Source organism: Osmia bicornis, chromosome 5, assembly GCF_907164935.1.
Source record: "Osmia bicornis bicornis chromosome 5, iOsmBic2.1, whole genome shotgun sequence".
Taxonomy (NCBI): domain Eukaryota; kingdom Metazoa; phylum Arthropoda; class Insecta; order Hymenoptera; family Megachilidae; genus Osmia; species Osmia bicornis.
The window spans coordinates 1617208-1636956 of NC_060220.1; the positions used below are offsets into that span (position 1 = coordinate 1617208).

Sequence of the window (19749 nt, forward strand, 5' to 3'; positions counted from 1 at the left end):
TATTTAAAGTCAATTAAAGCAATTGCTTATAGTTTTTGGAAAACAATTCTATTTTCTTTTTTAACTTATTAACAATTGTTAAAAACATATTTTTCTGCCATGTATCATGCTTGTACTAAATTTATGTATTAAACTTGTAATTTGTATAATCATATCCACTATATTTTAAAACAAATGAAATTTGGCGATCTATAATTAATAATATTATTTTATTTAAAGATATTGTAAAAATAAAATATCAACTCGTTGATAAGGGAATCGTACTAGCGGCATCTATCACATTACTGTTCTATTATGGTAAATAAACGTATGAGATCTGTCGACACTGGATAAAAACAATGTTAAAGATATTAATTTTGTTTAATTAAAGGGTGTAATTAAAATGTCCGACGAATCGGAATATGACGTGGAACCAGAAGAGTTTGACATTTATAAACGAAAGTACCAATTGTTACTCGATAGATGTGAAGTTTTACAACAGGTTTATATTGCATACTAACACTATATCCTGTATAATATTCTGATAATTTTTACTGGTGATGCATTATTTGTAATTATAGGAAAATGAAAGATTAGTGTATCGAATTCAACGAGTAAGAAAACTTCTAAAACGTACAAGGAAGGAAAAAAAGTTAGTTCAATTTCTAGGTTATGTATTGAATATTGTTACAATATTATGTACCACTAATATGTTTTAAAATGTTTCTTATAGATTTTTAATTGATCGTTTGGATCAACATGGTGATCGTTGGCGGGAGGCACCCATGGGAGTTCTTGAAGAAAATAGTACGTTTCAAGTAACACCTAAACCAGAGAAAACACCAAAAGCTACTGGCCATAATTCTAAAGAGGAGAAAACAAAGAAAGTAACAAAAAGAAAGGGTACAAAAGCTGATCCTAATGCACCAAAACGACCAGCAAATCCATTTTTTCAATTTTGTCAAGAACAAAGACCTCGTGTTATGGAACGCTTGGCTGGAGAACCAGAACCAAGCAAGCAAGAACTCACCAGACAACTCGCGACTACTTGGAAATCTCTTAGTTCAGAAGACAAAAAAGTTTGTATCAAAAAGAAAGTTATATACACCATTCTGCTATTTGAACACATTTATCATTAATGGTTTTTTTTCAGGTATATTACGATATGTACGAACGATCCAAAGAAAAGTATGTTGCTGAAATGCAAATTTATAATAAAAAATCGGAAGACACACCGAACCAAATGTCTTTAAATATAACATAGTATTAATATATAAAATAAATATTTGTAAATACGTAATTTATAATCACATATTTGCACATATGTTAATATTTATGTATAATAAATGAAAATAAAGTTTTGTAAACATGATTAACAAAAATCTTTTCTAAAAAAAATCATGATTTCAAACTTATGATTTGAAATTATCCTTTTCTCGTCTGAGAAATGCCATAGTTTGAATTGGATCCTTTTGTTCGGTATGATCCATAACAGATTTTTCATGAACTCGCATAAACGGGTTCGTCAATTTTTCTTCCTCGATAGTACTTGGCACGGTAGGATGATTCTTTTCGCGCTGAATACGAACCCATTCCATTTTTTTATGAATAGCGCTATTTTCTGGCTCCACAAACTTACCAAATTTCAAATTGTTTCCCGTGTACTCGTGACCACAGTACACTTTCTGTAAAATATTCATAATACTTTTCCCCCCCTGTTTATGATGCTTATTAAATATGAAAAATATAATTATATAATTACAGTTTCATCAGGCAATGATCCCAAGATCTTTATAAGTGCTGTATACATTTGTTCTGCAGTGCCCTCAAAAAATCTTCCACAGCCACCAGCAAAAAGTGTGTCTCCTGTTTGATAACTCTCATTAGCTATTACTAAAGTCAAGCAGTTATGTAATTCATCAGTTACCTGAAAAAAGTGCTGGAGAATTTTGATCTCCTACAACATAATAACAGATATGTCCAGTGGTATGGCACGGTGTTGCAAGACATTTAACTTGTAATTTTCCAATATTGAAAGTGTCATTGTGCTTTACTTTATGAGTGAGTGCTTCTATTCTATCATCACCACCGTATACTTGTAATTTATTGAATTTCTTACATAACTTCGCATTTCCTCCTGCATGATCCCAATGGTGATGAGTAGTTAAAACTTTTGTCAAATTTAGATTATTTTGTAGAACAACAGACAAAACGCTGTCAGGATCAACAGGATCAACAACAGCAGCTTCTTGCGATGCTTCGTCGATGATCTTTCAAAATTATGAAATATAATTTGATTCAGATAACATACTGTATTATTTGAATATTGTAAACCATAAAATACTCACAAGATACATATAATTATCTTGAAGTGCAGGTAATATTTGAACTTTCATGTTTGGTTGTTTTATTAAAGTACTCAGACTATGTGTTGCATAAAAACCATTCGTTGAGAAACTTCTTGCTATAAAGTAAATATATTACATTTATACTTTATCACATATGTATGTTCTTATCTTAAAAACACGTAATATTAATGATAAGATTTCAAATAAAATTTTCTCTGCACATGCATAATTTAATATGCATATAATCAGAATTTATTATAAAAATTCTAATCGAAATCACGAAAGCATTGAAATTTAAAAATGTGCAAGCAATCAAGTAAACACGGTTAAATATAGAAACAATTTAGTAAGAAAAAAAGAAATACCCTTAAAATACAAGGATGTGAATGTATTTTCAACCCACGTAGGACACGCACGAAACATCGCATTTATCATTGTTGTTAATATATTTAATTTCAAACAATTAATTATCAAACACTAAGCAAAATGTTACTTGCCTGATAGCTACGCAGTAACGGCAGCAAACAGCTGATCCGTACGATGTAATAGCGATGTTAAGCGCAATATAGGTTATGTCGACGCCGTGTGAATTACTACAAATATATGAATGCAGATATTTTATGCCATAACTCAACTAATACATAGTCTTATTTATTTATTTATTAATATAAGTATAAAGTATCTTATACTACCACTGTTTTATGTAAACAGTGTTACAGTTTATTTATAATGTCTGCAAGCAATTCGAAAGATGTAATAATATTGGATGATGAAAACCAAGGTTTGTTATGATAATAATATTGTAGCACTGAAAACAAAATTGATGAAAATAACGTATGTTTCTCTACAATATATTTTAAATTTTATATTTTCAATCTTTTGTTAAGGATCATATTCATGTAATTATTTTTTTAGCTACTGAAGAAAGTGAAATTGCTGCAATTGATTATGAACTAAAACAAATTGACAGTGAGATACAGAAACTTGAAGATCGTAAGAAGATCTTAGTTCAACGTAAGGAAAAATTAAGGGATGATGCACTTTTGAAGAAGAGTTTATACGTATCAAAGAAAGATTGGGGTAAAGAAGATTTTAATTGGTCCAAGGACCTGAGGAATGCTCTGAAAGATGTTTTCAAAATTAAAAAATTAAGAGACTTACAGCTGCCAACTATGAATGCAATTATGTCTAATGAAGATGTTATTCTAATTATGCCTACTGGTGGTGGTAAAAGTTTATGTTATCAGTTACCTGCTGTTATTAGCAAAGGTATAACAATAGTAGTCTCACCTTTAGTAGCACTAATGGAGGATCAATTACATGGGTTGCACAAAAATAACGTAAAAGCTATGATGTTAAGTGCAAAAGGAAACAAAGAAGATGTGAAAATTATAATGAATGCCCTTGTAGACAAGAAATCCGATCTTAAACTAGTATACGTTACACCAGAGTATATGGCAAAATCGAATCGTTTCATGAGCAAATTACAAAAAGCCTTTGAAATGAAACGGTTAGATCGCTTTGCGATTGACGAAGTTCATTGCTGTAGTCAATGGGGTCACGATTTTAGACCTGATTACAAGTTCCTAGGAATTCTAAAATCCATGTTCCCTGGTGTACCAATTTTAGGTTTAACTGCAACTGCTCCAGCAAAGATTATTGTGGATGTTCAAAAAATGCTTGATATTCAAGGTTGTTTGGTCTTAAGAGCCACTTTCAATAGACCAAATTTGTTTTACGAAGTTCGTCGTAAACCAGCAGATAAAAGCACATGTCTAGCAATGATAGAAAATTTATTAAAAAATAGATTCAAAGATAAATCTGGAATAATCTATACAACTACTATCAAGGATGCAGAGCAATTAACAACTGATTTAAGATCATTAGACCTAAAAGTTGGATGTTATCATGCAATGTTAGAGCCTCAGTATAGATCAGAAGTATATTCTAAGTGGATATCTGGAAATTACCAAGCTGTAGTTGCCACTATTGCTTTTGGATTGGGTATCGACAAGCCTGATGTAAGATTTGTCATTCATCATTGTATTTCAAAATCAATGGAAAATTTTTATCAAGAGAGTGGACGAGCTGGTAGAGATGGAAGGAAATCAGCATGTATAGTATTGTACAGATTACCAGATGTGTTCAAATTAAGCACAATGGTATTTCAGGATAAAGTTGGCCTTCAAAATTTATACAAGATGTTAGCATATTGTTTAGATCTAACATCGTGTAGACGTAGTTTAATTGCAACTCACTTTGAAGAAACTTGGACTGAAAGTGATTGCGCAGAGATGTGTGATCATTGTAGAAAACGTAAGGAAAAGAAAGAAGTAAATATAGCTCCATATTGTAGACAGTTGTATGAAATAATGACCAAAGCAGTACAAAGTGAAACAAGATTGACTGCCTTAAAACTTACAGATGCTTGGTATGGTAAGGGGGCGACTACGTTAAGGGTACATTCTATACCAGTACCAAAATTTACAAGAGAATCTGGAGAGGCTATAGTAGGGCATTTACTAGTGAACGGATACCTGCAGGAAGACTTTCATTTCTCTGCGTATTCTACGATATCATATTTAAAACGTGGACCCAAAGCAGTATTAGTACTCGATAAGGATCATAAGATACCATTTAATTATGAATTACACTAATTTATATTATTACATTACAGTCTGTGATATAGCAATACTTTTCATAATTATAATTATAATAATGTAAGTGTATAATATCAAATGGTATTATATGTACAATAAACCATGACCTTCTATGAAGAAATCCATTCTCAAAAATCAATAAATATTTTTATACATAAATGCACCCTTTGTATTTTTAAATACTGCTTTAGATACTTGCATAAATAATGCTATTTTCTTTCATTAATAAAATTATTTAGTGCAAATTGAATTATAGGGGAGGAATATAATTTACAATACATGCTTTTCTTTTTAAATTGTTCTATAAATAAGAAACAAAGAGTATCTATATAAAATCGGGCAAAGAATGATTCAAATTTAACGGAAGAAGAAAAATCAATAAAAACAGCATATATAAGACTGGACAACGGTATGTCGGTGGATCGGGTAGTAAGCGAACCACCAGGTTCACGATCAGATGGAAATATTGATCTTGGATAAGGGGTATCTGTGTTCTGTCTGTTGGCAAACACGTTTTACTACATCATCGCTGAGCAGTGAATTTTAGCGATGGGAAGATCTAATTTATTAATTGTTAAAAGTTAAACAACGAACGCTACGCGATACCAGTGAATCTTGAATACATTGTATTTTTTATTGAAAATTTAATTACGTTCGCAACGAATAGTAACGTGCCAATAATACTTGTTTCATTCATGAATTCATTCGAGTAAAATTTAATCCATGTGAAGTTTCATAAAAATTTGAAAAACGTAATGGAATCTTGACAGTCCCTGATTCTCTAACATCGAGGAAAACTTCCGGCAACGCGTTACTCTCCCGTACCATAAGGGTAACATTGAAAAGGTAGAAAATGCATGCTTCTTCGTACGTACACATCCATTATCAGCTTTATGTATGTATCAAGGCTAATTGGTTTGATAAGATGCTTGCATACTTAAACGAGCATACGATTACAGGAAACATCGGAGGACGAAAAATCAGTTCATTGTAGCGTTTCTATGACCGATCTGTTCGCACGCTTCTACGTAACAAAATTTGAATTTTCCAGCTTTCATGTACCGTAAGAAACATTTACTAAAAGAATCAAGAGAAAAAAAAAGAAAAAATAGTGAACTGGGATTTTACATCTTCGCACGAATATTATATGTTCTCCAGTGTAACCCGAGACTAGATTCCTATGGATTCGTTCATTGACAATTGTGCACGATGGTTTTCTAATTAATTAACGATCTTCAACGATTGGGGGAAATGACCGCATCGAAACGAAAATATCGCACAACGCTTTCATGAAATTAACTAGATGACTTGGATCGGCCAATTCCCCGCTGACGAAGATGCCTTTGCCAAATATTCTCCGAAAGGCGAGCAGTTACATTTTAGGCGATTGCAATCAAGACAATCGTCGTACGATGTACCAGGACGGGGAGGCGTTATTCTGTAAAAATAACGTGTGCGTTCATCCGCCAACATTGATGAGACAGAACTCTGACGTGGTACATCATCCCGGCTACATGGCCATAACCTGTAGATTCAACAAAAATTCCAGTGTACCAACTTTACATCTCAGCTGGATTCCTAACAGTACTCTACGAAAACACCCGACGACTTTAGAAAATTTAAGCGCAAAAAAGGTTGACTGTATCGTTCATCGGGATGCTGACAGAAGTTCGCATCATTCTCAGATATCGGAAGAAAGCTACGACTTGAAATGCGACTACGAGAATACCAGCGAGAAAGTTGACGTTTGCTTAGAAGTGAAGGAACCAGTGAATTGCGGGGATTGCGAACGCGTTTGTTCGGGTGGATTTCCACGGAATGCGCGCGACGAGGTACGCGACGCAAATTCGAAAAATGATGCCAGAGATAATTCAAGCGAAGATCAAAATGTATCGGAAACGAAGGAAAGAGACGCTAACGTCAATCGTCGAGTGGATTATTATCAGTCTGATAATTCATCGGTTACTATACACGAAGAAAATGATCATAGTATTAGTTTAAATAGACTGCGTTCGGAATCTTTAGACTGCAAACATGGAGAGAATCAAAAGGATCAAAAGATTGAAAGCCAGGATGCTGATAGAAAGAGTATGGACGAAGAGCTTAGATATCCTTATTGCGATGATGTTAGCTTTAAAAGTCGTAGTATGTCGTTAACCTCAACGTGCAGTTTATCTGTTGGTGTGTCATCAGAAGGTACTTAACTAACTTTATGTCTGTTGATAATTTTCATTCATGTATCCGCTGTGTTTTAGCTGAAGAGATTCCATCGTGGATGAGATCACCTGAACTTCTGGCTTTGCAACATAACCTTACATTTCCTGAAAGTGCAACTGCTTCTCCAGTGACTTTGCGCAGAGCACACAGATGTAGAAGGTTTTCGGTGGATCTCAGTGAAATGAGATCCCTGAGATTATTTTTCGCCGATCCAGCCTGTACCTCTGGTCAATTAGTAGTTGCGAGTAGAGAGAGTCAATATAAGATTTTGCATTTTCATCACGGTGGATTAGATAGATTGGCTGCGACTTTGCATCAATGGCATCAGTTGCTTTATCCACGGTTAGATACAGATACCGAGGAATCCCTTCCGTACAGGTAATGTTGGATGGTTAATGTAACCATTGGTTGGTTTCTTAAATACTTAAAATCTCTTCTATAATTCAGGCATTTTATGGTATGCCGACCAGAAGTGAGCAGAGATGAATTGCATCCGGAAGAAGGACAAGTGCCAATGATTACATCCTTGGCTTGGAAGGATTTGTTAAATGAAAGGGGTCAAGTAGAAGATGATCTTGCTCTTAGAAAAGGAATATTTTTTGGTGGATTAGAACCAGCGCTAAGAAAAATTGTTTGGCCTTTCCTTCTTCATTGTTATTCCTATCAAAGCACTTATGATGATAGAGAACAAATCGATGCCATTCGTAGGCAGGAATACGAAGAGATACAAAAACGTAGATTGGGCATGAGTCCAGAACAAGCAGAATACTTCTGGCGAAATGTAGTGTGTATTGTAGAAAAGGACGTTGTTCGTACTGACAGAGGAAATCCTTATTATGCCGGGGAAGATAATCCAAATATCGAAGTAATGAAGTATGTTTACAGAAGAATAATAATAATTCATAGTTGTGTATCTTTGTCGTTGATAATATCGTATCTTTCTTTGTAGAAATATTTTATTAAACTATGCAGTTTACAACTGTCGGTTGGGATATACCCAGGGTATGTCTGATTTGTTGGCTCCGTTATTAGCTGAACTTAATTCTGAAATCGAAGCATTCTGGTGTTTTGCTGGTTTGATGCAAAGATCCGTAGCCGTATGTACGCCTACCGATGTGGATATGGACAGAAATCTATGTTATTTAAGAGAATTAGTTAGAATAATGGTACCCGATTTTTATGCACATCTTCAGAAACATACAGATGCCTTAGAACTATTATTCTGTCATAGATGGATACTTCTGTAAGTATTAAATTATAAATATTCTTATAATTTAATTATGTATAAGCTTGTTTCTAAATATATGGGTATTTCAGGTGTTTAAAACGAGAGTTCCCCACCGAAGTGGCATTGGTAATGTGGGAAGCTTGTTGGGTAAATTATTTAACAGATCATTTTCATCTATTTCTTTGCCTTGCTATAATGTGCGTTTACGCAGACGACGTGATAGCGCAAGATCTTAGAACGGATGAAATGCTGTTGCATTTCAGTTCTTTAGCTATGTACATGGATGGAAACCTGATATTGAGAAAAGCTAGAGGCCTACTTCATCATTTTCGTCAACTGGTTCGTTTACCGTGCACATTAGCCGGACTTTGCCGTCAATGTGGTCCAGGAATGTGGGATAGCACTCATGACCCTGTTATAGAATGCGTGGGTCACGACGATGCACCCTGTCCGTATTTAAACAATTACGAATAACGACCTAATCTAATGAAAGTGAGAAAAATATTCTGCTGTTAAAGGTTTTTAAATTATTTTTACCTTTGAATAAGTAAATTAAATGCATGTAAAATACATAAGTTATATAAATTGCAGTTGACTAAATGTTGGAAATATTAATGAAAGTAATATTTGACTCGTATAAACATTTTTATGAAGAAATTCTTAATTAAATTGCAAGCCAAAATAACATACATGAAAATCTTATTTGCCATAATTTTATAAGTTTTAAATACCGATCTAGAAGTAACTGGGAAATGAAATTTGATAACGCGTAAGACACTGAAAAGACATATCCTAAAATTCAATGTTCAATGAAGCTTATCATTTAAAGTAACATCGACAAATTTTAAATAATACCGCATCTACAATTCCAGTAAAACAAAAATATTCTATATTAACTAGGTAGAACTCGAATGATCATTAAAAGAGTTCTAACCGTAAACGTAGTACAATTAAAGACTGATGACCAAAGAAAAAGAAAACGGAGTAGTACAAGCATTCTAACTTTAAAATATCCAGGCAGATAAAAATCTCTTTCACTGCATAATCATTATATCATTTATTTATTACACTTTGAAGACGTACCATTCTTCAGTTTGGTACAACGTTCATGAATTGAGTGATCTGAGAATCTAATGTAGTATCAATAAAAGAAATCAAATGTAACTCGATGTAAGCATCATAAATATTTATTACAAGTCCGTTCAAATTTCTTGGTCAATTAATGTGTTCACTTTGGGATATTCACTTACGTGGTATTTTCACTATCTTTTCGACAAGATTTTATTATTTATTATACGTATCTGTTACACGTAACGTGCCACCTTTTATTGTGCAGTACATTTAATTTTGTACTAATATTGTAATAATAATTTACATAGATGATGTGTATATCTTGTTCAACATTTGTTTCTATTATTTCGACTATACCCAAAGTGCGTTTATGCTAGTCCATTTGCTCAGAAAAAAAATATATATATATAAAATAGATGAAATAATCTCTTTATATAAATTCTTCAATTCTTTTGGTAAAAGTGATGTTCCATTATAATGAATGTATACAATTATATTATTTGTATGATTCCTTACAGCATAGGAAAATTAATTCTAGTAACAACTGTTAATAATGAAGAGAATTGCAAGGAATTCATAGAAATAATATAAAGCTTTTACTGTGCCACCTTGTGTTGTTAGGCAATTACAGAGAAATCTATTCGTGTTAAAAATTTGTTCTGCTAAGTCTAATTAAGTATGGACATATAAATACATAAAATTATGTATGTATATACCGAAATAAATCAAAATAAGCTTATATAATCACTTCTTTATTTTTATTCATTTACCTTTAGAAAATATATGTATACATATTTTATTTATTGTATATTACACTTACACAGGTACATGGTATGAGAGGCATACTTTGAATACTTTGTTGGCAGTTGTGTGTCGTATATAAAAATATGTTTTCAGATATATAAATTAAATTTTATCTAATTAACAATATTCGTTTAATCTGTACAGTATTTTCTTGTGAATACTATAAATAAAATGTGCTAAAATATTGCTGAACTGAATCTGCTTAAGAAGCACTAAATAGGCATTCAAATATTAAATCGATTTATTAGTTATGTAACTTCATAGTTTGAAATATACCTTCATACCATTTAATAGTGGGCAAAACATTACTAGTTGGCCACCAAAATCACCTACTTGAAAGACATTTCATGTACAGTAGAAACTGTACCAACAGATATCTACTAAATAAAAATATGTATACAAAATATGAAGGATATATCATACAAAAGTTTAAAACTTAAATTAAGATTATTCATTTGGCTTGTACAAGATTATTCCTGACTTGTGCCAGCGTATTGTCAGTTTAATGTGACGCATTATGTCACAAAGTACAGCCGGCTCCCTAGTATCCTCGGGTTATTAAGCTCTAAAGCCTAATCGTTATTATTCGTGTCAACGAAGAACATACCTGTTTCGCCGGCAGCTCGGAAGGCCCTCTACTCCTAACTTCTGGCATTTCGCGGCACTTTTGGTTAGATACACGGTGAACAAAAATATATGAACAGAGAAAGCAAATGGCACCGTCCGAAGGTCGAAGAGAATACTGAATATAAGAGCGCCGAATATACTGCCGCAGATACTACGCGCATGCGCAGATGAAGCATGCTTCAGCCAATCAGAGTTAACATGCTCAGAACGAACGAAATTAGACGCGAACCGCAAATAATACCGAAATTTGAAATTAAATTTGTCCAGTAGCAACATTAAATCAAATAATAATAAAATGTACTGCATATACATAGTACTTATACTTATAGTATACTTTGTTTCTTTTTCTCTTGGATTTTACAACTCCAAGAGGATATCACACACGTCCATAGATATTGGAATCCGCGGATACAGAACTCGACTGTATTATTATTAATATTATACCCTCGCTATTACATTCTTTTAATAATGGTGCCAAGAGTACTAAAATGCAAATAAAAATATCCTACCATTAATACTCTATAACTATAGGTAATTACAAATATAATAATCTTTTAGATCTTTTTACTCGTTGGTAACTTTTGACTAAAGTTAGTGTTAAAATTTTAAATATCTTTTAACGTTTGTATTGAAATATTATTATAATAATTAATATCCTGCTGAAAATTCAGTCCCGGCGAATGATATTTTATACATGCTAGATTTAAATAATTTTGAAGAGAGTCTAATTAATAGTGCAACATTAAATTCTTTGTTTCTCTTTCTTGTTGCAATATTTTTGATTGTATATTTTATAACTTTAAACCTGTAGATTGTAAATGTATCTGGATGAAATTGACTGATACTAAAACCATGCACGTAATGGCCCAAGCTATAACAAATACGAGCCAGCAATTATTAGAAATGGACTCGCCGAATTTATTAACAACACCAAGACCTAATAACTTTATTTGTCTTTTGTCTAGCGTAAGACACCAACACTGTTGGAATCAAATACTGTATTCCTGCACAGCGTACGACCCCGTAAATCCCTACTAATATTGATAAATCTTTAGTACTCATGGCGATCATATACGGAGGCAGTATCTGCCAATAGTGGGAAGACAAGTTTGTAAAGACACGAATAGGATTGTTCCTCGTGACAGGAACAACGATTGTAAATTATTTCTAAGAGTAATAGCTATATTGGGAAAACTGGACTCAATGTGAATACTGGAAAAGTGCCAGAAAATACTCTATAAGAACGATAAAAATATTATTACTTTTGGAACAATCCCGGAGCCACGGGGCTAAAATCTAAAGTGTAAAGATCATCCAAATTCGCTCAAAAGCAAATGCTCCGGTTAATGCTAATAAAAGATAAAAAAATGCTATTAAGAAATAATCCAATGCCATAAATCGATTTAAAGTAGACTTATTTGCTATTGGGGCTACCAAAGCAGGTAGAGAATGATGACACATAAAAGAATAGATACAAGCACCAAATAAACTAGGTATACCTGAAATACATATAAGTAAATACGATCCCCTCGGTTATTCAAATACTAAACAATATATATTTTTATTTTATTGTGAACAAACTTACCCATGATATTTGCTGTTGGGAGGATTTCCTTGTGCCCCATGAACGATTAAATTTTTTACAGCATACACAATCATTATTGTAAATGCAAGCCATCTCATTGCTGATGTTAGAAATTGAAGATACTTGTGTTTTTTTGAATATTGAAAAATACAAAAGGTCCCAATAAGAATACGAACATACTCTGAAAATAATATTTATCGTTATCGTATTGAAAAAGAAGAGTAAAATAAATATGAAAATTTATATTTAAACATACAAGGAATATCCTATATGCATCTTGCCAGATTTACAGAACCCTCTTCCCAACAGAGCTCGGTATCGTTATGGTATCGTTACAAGTAAAATTTAATGGTTGATATACAAGCAACAGTCAGCTAAAGTTTTTGCAACAGCTTGCTCCATAAATGCTCAAATCTCCATAAGGTATACAGCGAAACAGATATAAAACAGAGTTATACCAAACTTATTAAAAAAAAATTGATGCCATCTGTCCCATTTCTATTTTATCACGAATTACATAATATCGATATGTCATATCTGGACGATCAGGCTACTGGAGAATGGTGTACAAGAGGAGTGTCTTCTGAATCAGAATTTTGAGGACCAGATTCTCCCAATGTCTGAAGCATCTAAATAGCAAATAACCAATGAAATATATGCTCACTTAAGGACAAGTGTAAATGATTAGCTAGGAAATGAATACATATTGCTCTGTTCGGAATGCTATGTTAAATAAGATACACACAAAGAGCAAAGTATAGAAAAAATCCTAAAAACCTCAGATTCTGACATTCGTTGAAAGGACGAATCTTGAGTGAACCATAACCGTTGTTCGATGCTGAAAATGTCGCCAAGTTATTATAGCATTGGCAGATGCAATCACCTCGATGGGACAAATGTAACTGTGATAAACGCTGTAAATATGAGATAATACATGATTTAAACCTTGAATTGAAATTTCTTCAGATTTACTGGTTCAATTGATATACCTTATAAACACGTAATATTAAAATCAAGCTCAATGCCGAGAGCCCATCCTGCGTTACTGAAAACAGCAGGTAAATGTTAGAGCTCCTGTGCCAACAATTAAATTGAAATGTATATGAGTTCCCGACTATAAACATATTAGTAGATTAAAATGCGTTGTATAAAAAAAGAGGGCAATTATACAACACTAGTAATTATTCGGCTGATTATCATGGAAAGGATTGTTTACGGTCGAAGGTTATGTGATATCATCTGTCAAAATTACGAAATTCATTACGAGTTATGACTTACCACGAAGAATATTGGTCGTTTGAATATTTGCTCGGGCATGTTTGATTCAAGTTACTAATTAAAATGAATCAGATTTCTCGAGCAACTTGGTATACCGTCGCATATGTCATTGACCTAACTATCAGTGCGTACTTTTCCAACGATACACAAAGCAACTGTAAGAGCGCCTATGTTGAATCACACGCAAACATCTATTTACGCAGCACTGCTTGGTTTAATCCAGAAATCGCTTATCCAGAATTTTCCTATTTATAGCTCAGTTCCTAAATATAATTTTTATCAGAAATTAAGTTTTCTCTTATTCATTTTTCTAAAATTATACGTTTATCATGTTAAAAAATGCATTAATTGACAATTCCCAATTTAAATTAGTAGCAAATGTTTTCTTCCGTTCGACTGTACGCGCTGAGGTCGATTTTGTAATCAAACTGGACAGTGCTGCCACCTAATCAAAATCAATGCAATTTAAATGCAGTTACTAACCCACAAAGATAATTCAAGGACTGTTGTTAAATATATGCATTCATACACACCCACAAAATAATAAATACAAGATAACAATTTATCCATAATTAGCGATCAAAAAAATATAACTGATAATTTTAAGTTTACATATGTTCTTATTTATTAAAACAATTGCCAAACGATAGATGTAACTTAAAATATAAATAAGTAAAAAGAACAAAAGGTAGATTCCTTTGAATACTGATTACTGCTTAATAAAGTAATACTAAAGTATATAATTGAATATGTTAATTGTTCCTAATGAATAAATTTAGAAATTCATAAGCAATGGCATTATGGAGAGATGAACAGGTATCGTTTGATTGAAAATAATTTTTATTAGACTGAAAATATAAACCTAATTCTTAGAGTAATATAAATTTTTACCACAAATCTTACGTTACAATAATGAATAACACCGAACGGTACAAAAGCTACATCGTGTATAAAAACTACGTGAATTCATGCTAAATGAAAGAACTGATGATTATTTTTTTTTTTTTTATCTAGCACGCGTAACTATTTTGTATTGGATTGGAGATCAAGGACAAGATATCCAATAAAGGGTATTGGAGAACTTGTAATTTTAAAAAACACAAGAAGTCAAAGTAATAATGTTTTTAAGAGTTTTATTTTATAATCCCATAAGTCTAAAGTAGTCTTTAAGATGTGTACGTGAATGGTCTTGCACAATACAATGGGAATAAATTATAATACTTTGGCTACGCTTGCGGGGTCGAAACCGTGTCTTTTTCATTCGTTTGAGCGAGCGTTTGTGGGATACTTTTCTGGGTCAGCGGTCTCCCCCATTATTAATTAAAAAAAAAAAAAAAAAAAAAAAACTTAAGGAAAGAGCCATCTTTTCCCCTCAACGATTGGTAACAGTAAAAAAGAAAGAAAATTAGTGATTAATAAATTGAAGAACCTATCTCCGCAAGGAATGAATTCTTAAAAGACCGACAGAAAAGTCTTAAATATCGCGGAGCAAAGAAGGTAGCGGAATGCATTTAATCGGAGGACAGAAAAAATTAATTGTAAACCTTCCGTGAATTTAGGATATTCGATAAGAGATATCCATTTCTGCATCGAACGATATTCCAAGGTTAAATATATGTTTTTCAGCTCAAATTCATGAAATGTTGAAATTGACAAATATATTTGACACAACAACAAATTACTTTCGATCGTAGAATGAAATATCGTAATAAGAAAGATGTTCATCTTCGTGAGGGTGGTTAGCTAAGATGCTACCGTAGGCAAATGTTATTTGAATATATAATACAAAGGATTTGATAGGAATAGGAAAGGGGGGGTTTTGTTTAGGAATTCGGAGAGTACCTTTAAGATACAGCAGTTGTCTTAATATATGATGAAAATGAATGGATGTAAGGCATTACTGTATCTTAAATTACAATCAAAAGGACAATTATTCGCGGAAGTTGATGTTACGTCCGCCTGTAAAAAGAGACAGAGGCCGCTCTCGGGATTCAGGGAATGATAGTATGCAAGAGGAATATCAAAGATGCGCTTAGAAGCACTTCCTGTGAACGATGGATGGTTCCTGATTCGTCGTATTCTTGTTTAGAGATCCACATTTGCTGGAAGGTAGACAAAGATGCAAGAATAGATCCACCGATCCATACAGAGTATTTCCTCTCAGGCGGTGCGATGATCTTGATTTTCATAGTTGATGGTGCTAGGGAAGTAATTTCTTTCTGCATTCTGTCTGCGATTCCAGGATACATGGTGGTACCACCTGATAGTACGGTATTGGCGTAGAGATCTTTACGGATGTCCACGTCGCACTTCATGATGGAGTTGTAGGTAGTTTCGTGGATACCGCAGGCTTCCATACCAAGAAGGATGTTGGAAGAGAGCTTCGGGACAACGGAATCTCTCGTTACCAATTGTAATTACTTGACCGTCAGGAAGTTCGTAGCTCTTTTCCAAGCTGGATGAGGATGCAGCGGTGGCCATTTCCTGTTCAAAGTCCAAAGCAACGTAGCATAGCTTCTCCTTGATGTCACGGACGATTTCACGTTCGGCCGTGGTGGTGAAGGAGTATCCTCTCTCGGTAAGGATCTTCATGAGGTAGTCGGTCAAATCACGTCCAGCCAAATCCAAACGTAGGATAGCATGAGGCAAAGCGTATCCTTCGTAAATTGGTACAGTGTGCGATACACCGTCACCAGAGTCCAATACGATACCAGTGGTACGACCGGAAGCGTACAGCGAAAGTACGGCCTGAATAGCGACGTACATAGCAGGAGTGTTGAATGTTTCGAACATAATTTGTGTCATCTTTTCACGGTTAGCTTTTGGGTTAAGAGGAGCCTCGGTAAGAAGTACCGGATGCTCTTCCGGGGCCACTCGCAGCTCGTTGTAGAACGTGTGATGCCAGATCTTCTCCATGTCATCCCAGTTGGTGACAATTCCGTGTTCAATTGGGTATTTCAGGGTAAGAATACCTCTCTTTGATTGAGCCTCGTCACCGACGTAGGAATCCTTCTGTCCCATACCAACCATGACACCCTGGTGGCGTGGTCTACCAACGATGGATGGAAAGACGGCGCGGGGCGCATCGTCACCGGCGAAACCGGCTTTGCACATACCGGAGCCATTATCAACTACGAGTGCGGCAACTTCTTCGTCACACATGTTTAGTTTGTTGATTTATCTGCAAAAACAACGCAAGTGTTAGTCATATTACCATTTTTCCATCGACGATATGCAAAATTTAATTGCAACTTTTTCAATATTTATGACTTTATACTTTATTTTTAAAAAAATATTACTATTAATAATCAAAATTTAATAATTTATATATCCATAGTACTTGGAATTCTCTGATTAAATAATATTTCTGTTTTGGAGCAGCAAATTTTTACTGGCTCCATTTTATAAAGTGCATGGAAATTTAATTAAATACCAATTCGCTGTTATTTGCAGTATATTATAATATAATTAAATTGGCAAAGGAAAGAATACCATGTGTTGTGAAAGATTTTAAATATTTTCAAAATGGCGTCGTAAGACACGTAGCACTCTACCATTCAGGTAAGAAAAATTGAATATATAAAACAAAGAATTTAATGACTACCGAGTTAAATATGCTCTATACTAGTATTTCTCAACATGAAAAGAAGAAACTCTGGAAGAAATAACGATCGAAAGAGTTTCTAGGTGTTCCACAAATTGCCGTTAACTACAACCGCACCCTGCCCCGCCCTACCCCGGCATAAACGGTCAATATCCGACATGTTTCCAAAGAATGTATTCGTTAACTTCTACGGGCTTAAAATTTAATATCTATTTAAACCAAGAACGAAGCTCAACGAAAATACAATTTTTTACTTTAGCGAAATGTACTCTTAGAAAATATTTAAAAAATATTTGATATTACGAAAACCAGTACTTTTCCTTGAAAGATTCTTTGCTCACATATAAAGCATCACTGAAGCAAATTTTCTACCATATTTTACAGGGACCCCAACACTATTGTATTGTAATTTAAAAACGCGACACAAAACACACTAAATATGGCACAAGCATATTTTTAAGCCTAACAACACCCACTTCTCGATTTGGAAATCCACGTTCGGATGTACGAACGATCAACTATATATCGCCCACACACAATCCCTAATTAATTGCACTGCGAATGAATTTTTCTTTAAACCGGCCCTGTCGTATTCGGAATGATCTATCACTGAACTGAAATTTTGATAACTTACGTTTTTTTATTTCTTTTCGTATAAAAAAAGTTATGTACAAGGAGTTCGGGTATTTGGAAGTGACACTGTCGCACGACCGCCCGATCTAGCACCAAACACAGAATGTAGCTGACAGCCGGCTTGCAGTGTATTATATGAACAGAGTCGTTGTTCGGTACCCCCACTCCTAACCGATCGACCAATAAGGGCAGGACACCCTCAGCCAATCCTGGCTTTCTTTACCATATATGGAAGTGCTCTACCACGGAGGGGTTTGTCCCCTCCCCTCTCGCGCCCTCCTCCACCGTCCAAAGTGTGTCTCACCACCCTTCGTAAATGCATCCGCCAAATTGAACGAACCGCACATCTCTGATCTTGCCAATGCTTTCCCCCCTCGCTATATCGTAAGCTCTGTTTGGATCATATTCAATGTCAGCAAGATTTTTGTTTTATTCATCCGAGTACTAAATAATTGTTTCCGCTATAGAGAGACTCACAGTTTTCCTTTTACATTCATTGGGAACTAACGTCTATCCAAATCGGCTTACCTATCGCAACTTAAATATTCTTCTTTAAAAAATTTACACAAAAACTTTTCTTAACTCCAATATTAATATTTAACGAATACAAAAATTTATATTATTTACATGTATCTACCATTTCTATAAAGCATACTTTGCGAGTTAAGTTTAAATTGTTTTCACTTTATACGGAAATACGAAATATAAAAATTTAATTTTTTGAAAGTAACAAAGTATAAATTTCACGACTTCGGGATAAGCGCAAGGATTCAATTCTAAAATACTATGGTATTAAATTGTACGCTTGTTAGCGTTCTCATTTTCGGACCAAAAATAGAATTACACCCGCATTTCGTAGTACGGCCAAGCATAATCCTAGGTTAGTGCTGTAACGCAGCATCTACAGAGTACAGCTATTAATAAACGACCGTGTCGCGACCACCTGTCTTGCAGTGCGTGTACGTCAGGAACCACTTGCGACGACAACCTGTCGGATCGTTCCGGTATATTCCCCTTTTTCGAAATGATACTAGGAAAAAAGAACTTTTCAAACTACAACATGCTATGTCGAGAAGACTTAAAGATAGGAACGTCCTATCCGTTATGGCTGGTCGTGCACCGGCGTTTGTGCTCGATTTTTCCAACGTTACAATTATGACAGATAAACGTGAAACGTTTTATATTAATATTACACAAATATATCAAGCTGTACAGGTACTCACCTTTTAGAACAGAAAGTAACCAAGGTAATAGGTGATCGTTGCTCGGCAAAAGGATACCGCAAGAATACTATCGACACGAGCGAGACTCGAGAGCTGCGAGTTGCGAGTACTGTGAGCGAGATCGTGGCCGGTACCGTGTCATGTAGACTCGCCCAAAGGTGTGGTCGGCATACACGTTGCTAATGCTTCAAATTATGTTGGATATTTCCTACATTTTCCATATGTTTTTTAATCATATTTATAATATATGATTCATCCGATGATGAAAAATTCGAGGAACAATACATTTGATTATCATTTGTTTTAGTTAAAATTATATTTCATAATATCATTCAACACGGACACCCCTCTCTTGGAATGAACTCGTCCGCCGGCTTCCCCCACTACTCGGATTCACAGCTCTTGCCATATATGGGCATAAAACGAAAGCGGCTCGTTGATTGGTCCGTTGGTCGGCTGCCGGCTAGATTCTCCAAATGCCGCTTCAAACTG

General features: G+C 34.2%; 5 protein-coding genes across 8 annotated transcripts; 3 read left to right on the forward strand and 2 right to left on the reverse strand.

The window, feature by feature from the left end:
- The first annotated feature begins 241 nt into the window (after positions 1–241).
- Positions 242–1355, forward strand: LOC114871135 (high mobility group B protein 6). The gene is made up of 4 exons (XM_029176646.2): positions 242–481; positions 561–631; positions 713–1058; positions 1133–1355. The coding sequence occupies exons 1-4, from the start codon at positions 383–385 to the stop codon at positions 1241–1243; spliced, it is 627 nt and encodes a 208-aa protein (XP_029032479.1). The 5' UTR covers positions 242–382; the 3' UTR covers positions 1244–1355.
- On the reverse strand, positions 1169–13249 carry LOC114871133 (hydroxyacylglutathione hydrolase, mitochondrial-like). Its single transcript, XM_046285841.1, is given in 13 exon segments — positions 1169–1664; positions 1742–1845; positions 1907–2249; positions 2328–2443; positions 12520–12538; positions 12540–12644; positions 12647–12700; positions 12776–12796; positions 12798–12841; positions 12844–12942; positions 12945–12993; positions 12995–13070; positions 13072–13249. Coding segments are annotated over 13 exon segments (1380 nt in total). The 5' UTR covers positions 13149–13249; the 3' UTR covers positions 1169–1391.
- On the forward strand, positions 2825–5096 carry LOC114871132 (ATP-dependent DNA helicase Q1-like). 3 transcript variants are annotated; one of them, XM_046285840.1, is made up of 3 exons: positions 2825–3108; positions 3243–4643; positions 4752–5096. In XM_046285840.1, exons 1-3 carry the CDS (start codon positions 3057–3059, stop codon positions 4982–4984), a joined length of 1686 nt encoding a protein of 561 aa, XP_046141796.1. In that variant the 5' UTR covers positions 2825–3056; the 3' UTR covers positions 4985–5096. The 3 variants fall into 3 exon arrangements, with proteins under 3 accessions (XP_046141796.1, XP_029032472.2, XP_029032471.2); XM_029176639.2 differs by having other exon boundaries at positions 3243–4660; positions 4752–4876; XM_029176638.2 differs by having other exon boundaries at positions 3243–5095.
- Positions 5508–10242, forward strand: LOC114871131 (TBC1 domain family member 16). Of its 2 annotated transcripts, none has more exons than XM_029176637.2 (5): positions 5508–7168; positions 7243–7582; positions 7652–8077; positions 8154–8447; positions 8522–10242. In XM_029176637.2, exons 1-5 carry the CDS (start codon positions 6325–6327, stop codon positions 8904–8906), a joined length of 2289 nt encoding a protein of 762 aa, XP_029032470.2. In that variant the 5' UTR covers positions 5508–6324; the 3' UTR covers positions 8907–10242. The 2 variants fall into 2 exon arrangements, with proteins under 2 accessions (XP_029032470.2, XP_029032469.2); XM_029176636.2 differs by having other exon boundaries at positions 5964–7183.
- A 1664-nt stretch (positions 13250–14913) lies between the features above and the next one.
- Positions 14914–19385, reverse strand: LOC114871202 (actin-5C). The gene is given in 4 exon segments (XM_029176820.2): positions 14914–15859; positions 15861–16167; positions 16169–16978; positions 19258–19385. Coding segments are annotated over 3 exon segments (1128 nt in total). The 5' UTR covers positions 16960–16978; positions 19258–19385; the 3' UTR covers positions 14914–15829.
- Between the last annotated feature and the right edge of the window lie 364 nt (positions 19386–19749).

What these genes read in the sequence shown, in the direction of transcription:
- LOC114871135 (XM_029176646.2), top strand. Translation starts at nt 383, where the DNA reads ATGTCCGACGAATCGGAATATGACGTGGAACCAGAAGAGTTTGACATT. An exon ending in GATGTGAAGTTTTACAACAG is followed by an intron (nt 482 to 560) that starts GTTTATATTGCA and finishes TTGTAATTATAG; the next exon opens with GAAAATGAAAGATTAGTGTA. An exon ending in CGTACAAGGAAGGAAAAAAA is followed by an intron (nt 632 to 712) that starts GTTAGTTCAATT and finishes TGTTTCTTATAG; the next exon opens with ATTTTTAATTGATCGTTTGG.
- LOC114871132 (XM_029176638.2), top strand. Translation starts at nt 3,057, where the DNA reads ATGTCTGCAAGCAATTCGAAAGATGTAATAATATTGGATGATGAAAAC. An exon ending in ATTGGATGATGAAAACCAAG is followed by an intron (nt 3,109 to 3,242) that starts GTTTGTTATGAT and finishes TTATTTTTTTAG; the next exon opens with CTACTGAAGAAAGTGAAATT.
- LOC114871131 (XM_029176636.2), top strand. Translation starts at nt 6,325, where the DNA reads ATGCCTTTGCCAAATATTCTCCGAAAGGCGAGCAGTTACATTTTAGGC. An exon ending in CCAAATATCGAAGTAATGAA is followed by an intron (nt 8,078 to 8,153) that starts GTATGTTTACAG and finishes CTTTCTTTGTAG; the next exon opens with AAATATTTTATTAAACTATG. An exon ending in TGTCATAGATGGATACTTCT is followed by an intron (nt 8,448 to 8,521) that starts GTAAGTATTAAA and finishes TGGGTATTTCAG; the next exon opens with GTGTTTAAAACGAGAGTTCC.